This window comes from Bubalus kerabau, chromosome 6 (genome assembly GCF_029407905.1).
Source record: "Bubalus kerabau isolate K-KA32 ecotype Philippines breed swamp buffalo chromosome 6, PCC_UOA_SB_1v2, whole genome shotgun sequence".
NCBI classification, from domain to species: domain Eukaryota; kingdom Metazoa; phylum Chordata; class Mammalia; order Artiodactyla; family Bovidae; genus Bubalus; species Bubalus kerabau.
The window spans coordinates 24197763-24211956 of record NC_073629.1 but is presented as its reverse complement, the minus strand read 5'-3'; the positions used below and the strand labels follow the sequence as shown (position 1 = coordinate 24211956).

The window sequence follows — 14194 nt, the reverse complement described above, 5'->3', positions numbered from 1 at the left end:
GGGACATAAAAACAATGAGCATAAAATCGTACACATTGTATAAATATATATTTATTCACAGTGTTATTGCATCATCTATTGTTTTTAATTCTTTTTTAATTTCCTTCTATATATTGTCCAAGCTGACATCATCTGTTTCAGATCATGAGACCCTGAAAGGCAGCAACTAGCCTACTTTACTATTTTTAGATATCTGCATGATGCCACACACAGCCTGTAGGCATGTGCTCAGTCACTCAGTCATATCCGACTCTTTGCAACCCCACAGACTATAGCCCACTAGGCTCCCCTGTCCATGGAATTTTCCAGGCAAGAATGCTGGAGCAGGTCGCCATTTCCTATTCCAGGGGATCAAACCTGCATCTCTTGTGTCTTCTTCATCGGCAGGCAAATTCTGTACTACTGTGCTACCTGGGGAAGCCCATACACAGGCTGGTATATAACAAATACTATTGATCATAATTAGAAGTATCTCCTTTTTATTTTAACATGAACCTACTTTTTTTAACCCATATATCCCTAAACATTTAACAAAAAGTCTTAGACATTTCAAAGCACCTTCAGGGGCAGACAAGAAGTTAACATTTGGAAATAACCTGCCTGGATTTAAGGACTCGGCCTAACTACATGCCATCTGTACAACTTTGGGTAAATTGCTTCGCATCTCAAAACTTGAGTTGTTTCACCTGGGAAAACTTGAACAATAATACCTATCTCCAAGGATTTTGTGTAATAGAGCTAATGGCTGCAGAAGTACGTGGCACAGTGCCTGACTTATAAAAGGCATTAAATAAATGTTAGTTTGCTCTTTGCCAAATCTTCTGCCCCCAGCCTTGCACCCCCATCCCAATCCCAAACACACACACATACACACACTTCATCAGTATATTAAAGAAAAAAAAAAGCCTTGCTTTAAACTATAAGCGGAGTGTAAGAGACAGCCAAGACGTCCTTACTCCATCCCACCAGCCCTGGCAGCCTCTAGCTGTGGAATCCCTGGTTATTTCCTTTCTCAAGGAGGAGATACTATTCTGGTTTGACAGATCCTTTCCTGGACACACTCTCAGAATTCCCTAAGGTTCTTATCGTGGCTAATGGATAACAATGCAGAGGCTATGGGAGTGAATAATCACTCTCTCCCAGCTAAAAACTTCCTTTATTGACTTCTCTAACTTCCCGTTAGTACTTTGCTGCCAAATCAACCTCCTGTCCTAGGCAACTATTAAAACTAATTTTCTTGAAACTAAAAGACATGTTTAGTGGTCAGCAATAAATTGCACTAACCTCAATTACTAGCCACTTAGGCTATTAGAATGCCAGACTATTAGAATATTCACAAAATTAAATTGTTTACATTTGTTTCCTTCTTTTAACCCTTAAAATGCAAACAAAAGCAGGAGTGAAGAAAGACACCTTTTAGTTATTCCTTCTAAAAGATAATGTGGATGACAGTAATATTAGGTAAATAAATATTTAGTGTCTAAAATGACAGCAGTATCTATTCTTCACTGAAAGAGAAACTGAAAGCAAGGCAATTAAGCAGCTTGTTTTCACGGCTTATGGTTAAGTGGTATCTTTTCCTATTACGTGGCAGTGTCTTGTATTGTGTATTCCAAGTACATAGGATGGTGCCTAGAACATAGTTGGCAGCCAAAAAATTTTAACTGAATGAAATGAATAAATTGCCATTTGCTTTTATCCTGAAGACCAACGTATGACCTTTAATCCCCAAAAGAGAAAACACACGATCCCATTACATGTGACCCATATCCACAACACCAGAATCTAAGATTCCTACTCCAAAAGAGTAGCTAGAACAGCTTTTTGAGGCAATTCTGCTTACTCAGCATGTTATTCCCTCCCTACGGTTTTTCCTTCTTTTGTTTTTGCACTAAGGATATTTGTATAAAAACAGAATCTTTGTTGCTTAGTAATTCATCTGTTCCAGCCACTTGTGCTCTGTTCTCAGTCAAAATTCTCAGTTTTTGGCCTCCTCATCAGTTTTATAGGGAGTTTAGTGAACTGGCCAGCCTCGCTCCTTTTTACATCCTACAAAACAACGGCCCCAAGTTCCCACACATTACTCCTCTTTTGCTTCCATCTTGGGTTATGTGTCGTTGCGCCAAACATCATCTATCAGCACTCATCAAAAAGTGCTCACTCGTTAACAGAGCGCTACCACCACGCCAGCTGCAAAAGTCTCCAGCTTCAAGTCTGGGTAGGGTTACCCCAAAGTTAGAGAGGGTTCTAAAGACCAGAATTTCAAAGAAAATTATAAAAGAGTAGGGGGGTGCAATCAGGTAACTAGTAAAATAATCCATTATTCCATCAGAGGTAAAAGCATATAAGAAAGTTGATCATCTAGTATTACTATCAATTCAGTTTGAAGCATTTTATTAATCACACATATAAATTTTTCAATGTCTAATTCTCCTTATGTTCCTTTCCATTCTATAGACTTATCAATCTTTTCCCAGAGCTCTGTTTCTCTTATTTCTCACTGTTCCTCCAAAAAGGACAATAAACAATTTCCAAGTCACTCATCATCATAAACTCTGACATGTTAAATTACCCCCTGCTCAGTTTATGGACCACACTGGGCCCATAAAACTCCTCTCTCACCAGCAAACCACCCCACACAACATTCTCACTTCCCCTTTTCCCTGCTGGGAAGGATACTTCCTCAAGGAACACTGAACCACACCCCATCCCCTTCCTTCCTGCTGGATGTGCATCCCCCAAGCCAGGACACTAGGGGGACTCCTTACCTGGAAGGCAACTGCACTCAAAGGTAAAGTCACCGGTTTGCCGGCAGGTACCTCCGTTGACACAGGGGGAGGGTGCGCAGGGCACGTAGGGACTCTCGCAGTGCTGGCCTGTGAAGCCCTGGGGGCACTGGCACTGATAGGAGCCCGGGAGGTTGAGGCAGGTGCCACCGTGCTGGCACTGTCCTGGAATGTCACACTCATTGACATCAGTCTCACATTTCTGCCCTGTGAAGCCTGTGAGGCATGTGCAGGAGAACTGGTTGGCCATAGTGGTACAGGTACTTCCGTTTGCACAGGGGTGGGACAGGCAGGCATCAGTCCACTGGCACAGTTTACCTACAGGAAAGATAACAGAAGTAAGCACTGCCCACAGAAATGGGTGTCAGCCCCATCCCACCCCACATCTCCCACCCCACAGGTGACATAAGGAAGCCATTGCGTGGAGAATCTCTAAGCTCTCTGAACTGTACAGGAAGCCCATATCAGAGCCTCCCCAAGTTCATCTGACAGGAGCACTCTCCAGGGCCCTTAGCTGAGACACAAAGACTCAGTGGAGCACAGGAGTGACTGTAGGTGAATCACAGGAAGCCTACAAGAATCCCTGCAGCACAGAAGGGTCTGGATCCACCTAGTGTCTCACACCTCTTTGTTTCTGCCTAAGATACTCCTCCATTTGGAAGGCCGTCTTCCTTGTTGTTCACCCAGTGGGCTGCACTGTCTTGACAATTCTACTCATAAGTCACCACTGCCATAAAGTCATCCTTAATGCTCCACCCGGGTACCCAAGCCCCCAACCCCTCTCTTTCCCTCACATACACACCCCTACACATGCAAACACATACCCCAAGTTTGCTGTTTTCTTTTATTATGTCACCTGTCACACTAGTAGGGCTCCGATCCCTAGAGTAGGCTCTCAAATCATGTCTTTTGAATGAAAATAAAATGTACTGATATTTTCCACAATACACTGTGACTAAACAGACCTCTTAGATGATAAAAACAAGTCAATTTGACTTCTGCTTCCCTTAAACACAACACACATGCACACATATTCCGGGACACATCTTGTTAATTGCGGTCTTGACAAAAATAGTGCTGGATGTGTTTGAAGAAGATGAAGAATCTCTGGCTTCTTAAACATGAAAAAAACTAGAAGCTGTCATAAGAATAAAGATCTAGAAAGGCAATTCTTGTGGACTCTCTCAGGTAGGAAAGTGCTAGAATCAGGAAGACAGTATTCAATCTCAAGGAATCAAAACAGATTCTCTGAGGTAGAGAGGGGGGGGGGGGGAAACTATTTCTATGCTACTAGTAAATTCAGTATTCATGTGGCTTTCTATTTTCATGAGTTCGAGTTTTTTCAAAACTAAAGATCTGAGAATCTCCTGAACGTGTTAATACTCCAATTGGTTGTCTAGGTAAACATCCAAATCTTTGACCCCACCTCCACATAGAAAAGCAAGTAAGAGCCATGACAGATTCTCTAAAAGGGAGAGAGAGGTGACACATGAGTACACAAAAGTACTCTCTGTCTACCAGGAATATCAAATCAAAGGGAAAAGGTGAAAAAAAAATCTAGGTACAGCATGTATACCTCAGGGAAGACAGAGTGAAGGAACCTTCATTTTTCTCCCTATTTTCCTTCATTCTACTGAGAGTACTTACCTACAGTGAAGAACAGATAAAAATGGTTACTTCTGCCAACAGTGTATTTCAGAGTATTTGCCTACAACTGAAACAAGAAGGTTGCTGACCTTGGTTTCCCATATATGTTTTGTACAAGCACTAACCTTCTGCCTCTGTTTTTTTCATCTATGAGTGAGGTGAGCTCGTAAGGTCTGATGAGGTAGGGTAGTGAGCTATCCCAACACTAAAAGGGTGAGCTTCACCTGTGGTGGTTCCTAAAGTGGTAGATGAAAGTGGCAGATGTATAAAGATGATTAGCACCCTGAGGACCACCAAGAAGAGATCTTTTTAATAGCAAGGAATCCACTTTAATTTGAGGGTTATTTCAGAGTAACGCTTTAATTATGAAGAAGGTGTCACTGCCGTTTACACTAGTTGGGATTAAAATGTTTTAAGTGGATATGCCCTCCCTTGCCTTGTGGAGCAAAACAACTTGAAACTGACAATCAGGAAAAATTATTCTCCCCACCACCAAATCTCTTCAGTGACTCACAGTATCAAGGCTGTCACAGTCATGATGGAGATATAACTGTAACACCTTTTAATGGAAAACCAACAGAACAAGCATTCCAAACTGAATGAATCAGTCTAGTTTTCTGAGTGTGTTTTTCATTTTCTAATTAGATTTACATAATTGTTGATATACTGGAGAACAAAACAGTGAATAGTTCTCCTTTTCAGAACTAAGTTAATGAACACTTATGGTTCATTTTGAATAAGGCTCAGACCTACCTTTGAAGAGCTCATAATACAGTCAGATGAGAAACATGTAAAAATTGATTACAACAAACTATGACACATAAAATAATAGAACACAGAGACTAACTGTGTAAAGGAATCATGAGAGGGTCACTGAGAGGTTACAATAACATTAGGCAATCTCCAAATGTAGAAAAGGGCATTCCAGCAAAGGGGTATGCAATAGCATGGAGGCAACAGGAAGTGTGACATTTTCAGGAAATGATGAGGACGCTGGCGTCACTAAAGCGAGATGCTTGTGGGGAAGTGAGGCTATAAAAAGACGCAAGGCCTAGACTGTGAAGGGCTGTGAAAGCCGAGTAAAAGAGTCTGCAGTTTACTCTGCAGATGACGAAAAGTCACTAGGCATGGTAAGCAGGTGAGTTTGTGAGAAGATCTGCATGTATAACTAAAGATGTGGCGATGTGAGTGTCAGTGTGAAGCGAAAAGGATGATCGTGAGAGTCATCAGCAGGGGATGAAGATGATGACAGCTGAAGAAACTGGAGACAGTGAGATTCCCTGGGGAAAGCTGTCATATGGCTCAAAAGAAGGCTCAAAACAGAGTTCCAAAGAACAAAAATTAAATGCATGAGGACAAGGACAAGGCAATAGAGAAGCAAAAGAAACAATCGGTTTAGAAAACCAGAAAAGCCAGTGCCCTGAATGTCTGGGGAGAGAAGTTTTTAAGGAATAAGTTATCAATAACACTAACAACTTTTCTTCCAGTGACAGGGAAGTAATCACGATCCCCAGTCCTGATACATACACTTCAGGCAGTCAACCACTGTGGAGTATTTGACCCTTTTGCTTTCTCTTTCTCCCCTTTCAAAAGGAAGTTAAGGACAGTTGACTGGAACATTCCAGTTCCTCCCATAATGATAAACATGTACGATAGAGGGGGACCCTAAAGAACCAGATGATAGTATCTAAAAGACACTAAATGGAAGTACCTGCTGAGAATAGGAAAGTGTGGGCCTGAGTCCCACTTGTTACCTGTAAAACCGACTTGGCAGGTGCACTCGTAGGTGTCCCGGCTAAGCACGTGGCAGGTGCCCCCATTCAGGCAGGGGTGAGACACAAAGCAGGGGTGAGTAGTCGAGTGCTGGCAGTCCTCGCCCGTGAAGCCCGAGGCACAGCGGCATGTGGCTTTCCCCAACATAGCCTGGGCCACACACGTCCCACCATTCTGGCAACGGTTCTTCTCACAGGGGTCTCGATGCTGACAATATTCTCCCAAGAAGCCCTCTGGACACCTATATGGAAAAGAGAGGAGTCCATGAAAACATTTGACTTCTTATAAGTCCACAAACTTACAAGATAATGCAATTCATTCAAGAAAATACTAGACTGTGAACTGAGAAACCTGAAGGCACAACCTATAAGACTGTCTCACTTTAGGCGAAGTGTTTAGAGTACTTAACCACATACTCTCATGTCTTTTTGACCATGATCCTTATTCAGAGGCAAAATACAACCACAGCCTTTTTCGTGTAGGTGCAGGCTGGTAGGCTGTAACGGCACTGTTTTGTGCAGCATCGTGGAGACTTGTCTTCAAATTCAGTAACTTTCTCCTTTTGACTAAGTCAATTAATAGAATTAGGACACCCATGATGATGCATGGAGTGATCCTCTGACCCTCTCAAATTTAAAATCTATAAAATATCAGGTGGCTTCAGTTAAGCACTGAGGAACAATAAGTCTTTCTTATTCCCACTGAGACATCAGTTGGCCCATATCTAGATTTCTGGATCATGTTCAAGGGGTTGAGACCGTGACAAAGGAAAAGGAGGTATAGGAATGGGGAAGAATTAAAGAGACTTTTCAGAAACTTAAATCTGCAAAGATATTAGTAGCAAGCAGCTTTCCTAACCAAAAAAGTACAGCATAACATTAAAATAACATTAAAAATATGTAAGGTACCATACAAACACCAAAGTGAAGAAGGGAAAACAAGTCAAGAACAACAGTCTACAACATTTCCCACATATTATGTTGAGAAATCTTTTTACATGCCACCACTGGTTCGTAAGATGCACAACCATTCCAAAATGTGTGTAATATTTATAAAAATTTTCTCCAAACACCATTAAAAAAGCATAGAAAGTTGCTATTTTCATAATGAAGAGGTTGTTTAAACAGGATCTCTAAGAAGCGTTTAAAAGGAACAAAAAGTCTTTGATTTTAACTATAAATTTTGCCATTTGGCTGTCGCCCCAGATAATTGACTTGGTTCAATCTATTTCTCCATTTGACTTTTTGGAGGATAGAAAACTAACTACAAGGCTGTTCCACCATTACCTTGAAGATAATACATTTAAACCAAACTAAATTCTCCCCCTCAAAACCAGCTCCTATTGCATCCTCCGAAGCTCAGTCACTGTGCCTTGACTCTTCCAACCACTCAGACTTTAAGCCCTGGGGTTCTGTTTCATTCCTTCTTGTCTTTGCCAACCTGTCCACGATGTTTAGTAGCCACTGGTTGACCACATAAGGTCTTTAGAGGTCACAGTTTTGAGGAAAGAAGGAGGACCAGATATTTGGGGACTAAGACACAATGGAAGAGGAAACAGAACTAGTAAGTAGCTTCAGTGGCAGTGATGGAGCTAGTCCCAGCCTTCTCTATCTTTTCTCAGAGCTCTGTACAGGAAGCACAGCAGAACCAGGAGCAGCTAGAGCTCTGAGCATCCTTGTCAACAGGTAAAGCTAGAGAACGAGAGGCAGTGAGGAAAGGGCACAGCACTGAAACCAAAGACTGGCTCAAGTTTCCAATGAGGAGTATCCACCTCATATCATCAGAAGGCCTTTCTGGAGTCCTGGTGGTAGGACCTTGAATAAATTACTTAACTTCACTATCAGCTCTTTCACATTTTAAATAGTTAATAAAGCTACCTCCATCATGAGGCTGTTGTAAGAATTGAACAAAGTATGTGAAAAACTTTATAAATATTTTTTAAAGTTTTGCAAATGAAAAACATTTTTTTCTCTCTTTGCACTTACTGAGGAAAATATAATGCTTTATTCAAATCACAGCTTGATTTTATAATAGAATAGGTTATTTTCTAATTATTTTTTAAGTAAAGCACCAAAAATTGCCAATGTAGTATAGCTAAAATTAACCATATTATTAAAAGCATTTGCAACTTATTTGAGAAATCTATTATGGATGGTGTTAAAACTGCAACACAATTCTCATTCACGGTAACAGTCCTCTGGGCATTATGCTTGGCTGACAACTTCTGATTCTCCCATATGGGAATTATTTGCCTTATAAATAATGACAAACTTTTAAGCCTGGGTGGGCTTTGCCCAAGCTTTGCTACCATCATCACCACCTCCCCAACACTATCATGTGCAATCTGCTCAAAGAACACAAATTCACTTAAACATTAGCTTCATAAACATAATGAAAGCGCAAGGTTCCCAGGAAAACAAAAATGAAACAGTATGGAAGATTCTAAAGTAAAGTGAAGTCACTCAGTCATGTCCGACTCTTTGCGACTCCATGGACTGTAGCCTGCCAGGCTCCTCCGTCCATGGGATTTTCCAGGCAAGAATACTGGAGTGGGTTGCCATTTCCTCCTCCAGGGGATCTTCCTGACCCAGGAATCGAACCTGGGTCTCCCATACTGCAGGTAGTCTTTTTACCATCTGAGCCACCAGACAAGATTCTGGAGCCAAACAAAAGTATTCCCAAATTATCTATTACTAAGGTTTAATCTACGTTGTTTTTTCCTACCATTAAAGGAAAAATGTTTCAACTAAGATCTGTTTAAGAAACCAGTAAAAATAGAGGTGACAACTACAGCTTGTGAGTCTGCTTTGATCCACTGCTTGTTCTTTTTTATGGCCTGAGAGCTATAAATGATTTTTACATTTTTTAATAGTTGGGGGAAAAAAATCAAAAGAAAATAATATTTTATGACATTTGAAAAGTATGCAAAATTCAGATTTCAGTGTCCACACATGGACTCTTATTGGAACACAATCCTACTCATTCATACAGGGATTGTCTATGGCTACTTTTGCATTATAATAACAGGATGGAGTAATTGTGAAGAAACCATATGGCTCAAAAAAGTATTTATATCTGATGCTTAACAGAAAAAGTTTGCCAACTCCTGAATAACAATATATGAAGCTTAATTCCACATATTGGAGAAGGAAATGGCAACCCACTCCAGTATTCTTGCCTGGAGAACCCCATGGACAGAGGAGCCTGGTGGGCTGCCATCTATGGGGTCGCACAGAGTTGGACGCAACTGTAGCGACTTAGCAGCAGCAGAATTCTATATATAGCATCTAAAATGCTTATTAATAATGATGTTGATGATGAAGAAGAACATTTTCATATCAGTTTCCACAAAGAATATTACACTCGATCATTCATGCAACGGTTACTAAGTGCCTATTAAGTATCACGCATTGTTCTAGAGCTAGGAAAATTCTTGAACTCACAGAGTTTAAATTCTAGTAAGAGAAGACAAAAAGCAAAATTAATAAATGAAATCTATAATTTGCTACGTGGAGTTAAGTGCTATGAAAAACAATAAAACAAGAAAGAAGCATAGGAAGGGAATGAATTGGGGATAACAGAGGTAGATAAATAAGGTATTTCAGTTAGAAATAGGAAAAGCAGAGAGAGCCTCACTGAAAGGCACATTTGAGTCAAGAGCTAAATGAGGGAAGAGATAGCTATGGAGGTATCTAGGGAAAGCATGTTAAAGGCAGAGAGAACAGCAAATGCAAAGGCCCTTAAATAGGGAACAGTCCTAGCATGGTTGAGGAATAGCCAGAAGACCTCTGTGGTTCCACCAAAGGGATTAAGAAAGAGTAGCAGAAAAGAGATTACAGTTACAAGTAGGCGGCAGATCATGAGGAGACTTTAGGCCACTGCAAAGAAGAGTCAGGGTCTTACTCTAAATGAGATAATACTAAGATAGGATGTACAAATGACTTATTCTCCTGAAATCCATCTATAGAAACACAACTTATTTTTATGGGAAACTAGACTCACTGCTGATATAATAATAAAGACTTTCTTATTTAAAATGTTCTAGATAGCTAGACATCAGCCTATTCCTTTACCTTAAAACATGTACAAGTCTCTTTTACTCTACATTTTTCACTAAGCCTCATTTCCCTTTCTAAATACTTCCTTCACAAACAAACTTCTATAACTATAGCTTAATTTCACAGCTATTTTCCCTTTCTTTTCCATCTTATTTGTTCCTTTGCAGTAAAACTTGCGTTTTTCTTATTGGCCAGAAAACATGTCCTAAGAGCAATGACTTTTCCCTTGTCAAGTTCAGTGGTCTCAACTGAGATTTCTTCATAAGGAAATTCTTAGAGGAGGCATTGCTGGCCATACCTCCATCACTCTAATTGGTTTACATTTGGCTTCTATGACTCCCTCTGTACTTCAAAGCTGGGCAAATTCTTAATTTAGATTCTGGAATCCTCTTCTTCTTCCTCCCCATCAATTTATGGCCACTTGAAGTTTAAGTCTGGGTTGGACTGCTCCTTCCTCCCTTATGCATTTGTTATTTTGGTAGTTGTTCATTTAGTTTAAAGCAACTACCTTCATGTACCCAGTGCCAGTTCCATATGGTCAGTTTACTAAAAGTCATCTACTTACCTTAACATATCCTGCCAATACCTGAAACTACACATTTCAAAAGTACAGTCATATTTTCATGAAATTTTAATTTCTCCATTTTTCTAAGGCTTCCATTCACCATCTCAAAAGTTACTTTTGGTTAATCCTTTTACATTACACATAACTTATGACTACGTTCTGAAGTCTTGTTAAACTGAATTCCTATAGTACTTATCATAAATACTCACTGTCTCCTTTCTGATAAAAATTCTGATCAATTAAAAAGCCTCAGGTCAAACACGTTGTTGCTAGCTTTTCCCCCTCACTTCCATCTATCACTATATAATAATAAGAGAACCATGGGATTCAAGACATCCTAATGTAATTTCTACCCAAAGAGATAATTCTTTCTAAAATATCCCTGAAAGATGATCACAGCCTCTATGTGAATAAAAGCAATTAAGTATGATGTCTAAGAAATAGAATTTAATAAATACTTGAAGTTATTTTCTTTCTACTTTAAAAGTGCAGACACTAGAATTAGATCACCTGGATTTCAATCCCATTTACTCTGAGAGTGATCCTGAGCAAGTTATTAAACCTCCTTGTTGTAAAATAAAGTTAATAACAGTGCCTACCTTTCAGGGTTTAAAATAATTGTAAAGCACTTAGAACAGTTATCTAGTGCATAGTAAATGCCATGCATTTGTTAAGTAAGATAAAATACTGGCTCACTACTTCAACAATAGAACTGCCTTCAGTGTGAGTAGATATTGTACGGCAGCCTTCCTTTCTGATGTCTTCAAATTCTGCCTTCCTTCCTAGGTATGTATATACCAAGAAGGATAAAATATAAATCAGTGCAAAAATTTGTAAAGAATGTTCATAGTAGCATTATTTATAATAACAAAAGTGGAAACAACCCAAACATCCATAGCTGATGAATGGGTAAATAAAATGTGGTATATCCATACAATGAAATATTATTTGCCATAAAAAGGAATGAAGATTTGATACACGCTGTGATATGTATCAAACCCTGGAAATATGCTAAGTGAAAGAAGCTAAACACAAAAGGCCACATATTGTATAATTTCATTTTTGTGAAAGATCAGAACAGGCAAATCTATACAGATAGAAAGTAGATTAGTGTTACCAGGAGGTGGGAAGAGGGGAACTGGAGAGGATCTGCTAAAGAATAGGGACAGTCTCTGGAAGGTAATGAAAATGTTTTGAAATTATATAATGTTGATAGTTACACTTAACTGTGGATATACTAAAAACCACTGAATTGTATATTTCAAAAGGGTCAATTTAATAGTATATGAATTAGTGTTGGTGGGAATGTAAATTGGCGCAACCATTGTGGAAAAGAGTATGGAGGTTCCTTAAAAAACTAACAATAGAGCAATATGATGAGCAATATGATCCAGCAATCCTACTCCTTGGCATATATCCAGACAAAACTGTAATTCGAAAAGATATATGTACCTCTGTGTTCATAGCAGCACTATCACAATAGCAAGACATCGAAGCAACCTAAATGTCCACCAACAGATGAATGCATAAAGAAGATGTGGTATATACACAAACATGATGGAATGTTACACATAAAAGAGAATGAAATAATGCCATTTGCAGCAACATAGATGGACCTAGAGATTGTCATACTGAGTGAAGTTTGAGAAAGACAAATACCATATGATATCACTTATATGTGGAATTTATTATGTGATACAAATGAACTTATTTACAAAACAGAAACAGACTCACAGACGTAGAAAACAAATGAAAAGGGAAAGAGAGTTGGGAAAGGATAAATTAAGAGTATAGAGTTCGTAGATACAAACTACTATATATAAAAATAGATAAATAATAGGTCCTACTGTGTAGCACAAGGAACTATACTCAATATCCTATAACAAACTACAAGGTAATATATATATATATATTAATATATATATAACTGAATCACTTTGCTGTACACCAGAAACACAACACTGTAAATCAACTATATACTTCAATAAAAAATTTTAATTAAAAAAATTTTAGTATGTGAGTTATATCTTATTTAAAAAAATAATTCTGCCCCCCTATAATTCCCATTTGCTGGCTATGCCTGTCCTCTAGAACAAAAAGGAACGAGCTTCTCTTACATGTGGCCCTTCAAGAATTTACAGGTAATTATTTTGTTTTCTCTTTGTTTTCTTTTTCCAGCATTCAATGCTTTGGACTAGTCCAGACTTCTTCACCATTTTAGTGGCTCTCCTATGCTTCAGATAACAATAATAATAAGAGTGACCAACATTTTCGAAGAACTTACTATGTATTATGTATTTGCTAAGCATTTTGTTTTTATTACTCCCTCTAACAGTTATGCTATATCATTATGTCCATTCTGTATGTGAGGACCTTAAAGTTTAGAAAAGATGAAAATTTCAGAGCTAGTAGGTATTAGAGGCAGACCTCAAATCCAGGTATGATTCCAGAGCCCACATACTTCCACACTGGGCTATCTGCCTACCCCCAACTAGATGATTCTAGTTCATCAAAAACCTCTTTAAAAGGTAGGACCCAAAATGGGGGGAAAAAAAACCACCACATAATACATATGTTCTTACCACTACAGCATAAAATTGGACACTGTTGCTTCTACTATTGCTGCTTAAAGCTGTGTTCACTTTTATAAAAGTTACAAAATCCAGATTCAGTTAAAAAGTCCACACTTTTTTTTCCCCACATGAACTACTTTTATGCCATGTTCAGCCCATCCTGTATTAGTACACCATGTTTTTTGAATGCAATTATTGGTCCTGTAATTTCTTTCTTTTCAATTCAACATGCTGAATCTTTACCCCAAGTTTTCTTTATTTAGATAACTTTACACGTTATTCATATAATCACAGAATTTCAACACTGCACCAAATCTCAGAAGTCAATTGGTCTGAACCTCTGTTGTACTGATAAGGACACCAAACTGACCTGCCGCAAGTTTGTCTGTAAATCCAGAAATTTCCCCTAGTTTTGGATCACCTACAACTGTACTTCTACCTTTACCTAGTCTTTATCAAAATATAAAGCATCACTTAACTGAAAGTATTCTATGAAGTCTTACCCCAAGATTGGCTCCTATTTAGTCAGTTCTGTTATCTCAATTACACCAGCATCCTGTCTACACCTCTTCATTAAATTCAGAGAGAAAATTGCTCCCTGAAAGTAAGCACACTACTTAAAGAATGATCCTTCTCAAGTATAATTTTGATCATGTCACTCACTTTTCTGCTCAGAAGCTAGTTTCAGTGCACAGCCCTTCTTATGACCTATTTGTCCGCCCTACTCCTATCATCCAATCTACTCCTTAGTGACCCATAACTTAAGCACTCCAGATTATTTCCACACTCAGG

At 38.9% G+C, this 14194-nt stretch overlaps 1 protein-coding gene across 3 annotated transcripts in view; it reads right to left on the bottom strand.

Moving 5' to 3' along the window:
* NOTCH2 (notch receptor 2) overlaps window positions 1–14194 on the bottom strand; it is a 176652-nt gene that overhangs the window by 90374 nt on the left and 72084 nt on the right. For all 3 annotated transcript variants that reach the window (XM_055584588.1, XM_055584586.1, XM_055584587.1), the window contains exons 3-4: window positions 6188–6447; window positions 2769–3104 (exon numbers count right to left, since the gene is read on the bottom strand). In XM_055584588.1, coding sequence (XP_055440563.1) covers window positions 2769–3104; window positions 6188–6447 — 596 coding nt within the window. The remainder of the gene's footprint in view (window positions 1–2768; window positions 3105–6187; window positions 6448–14194) is intronic.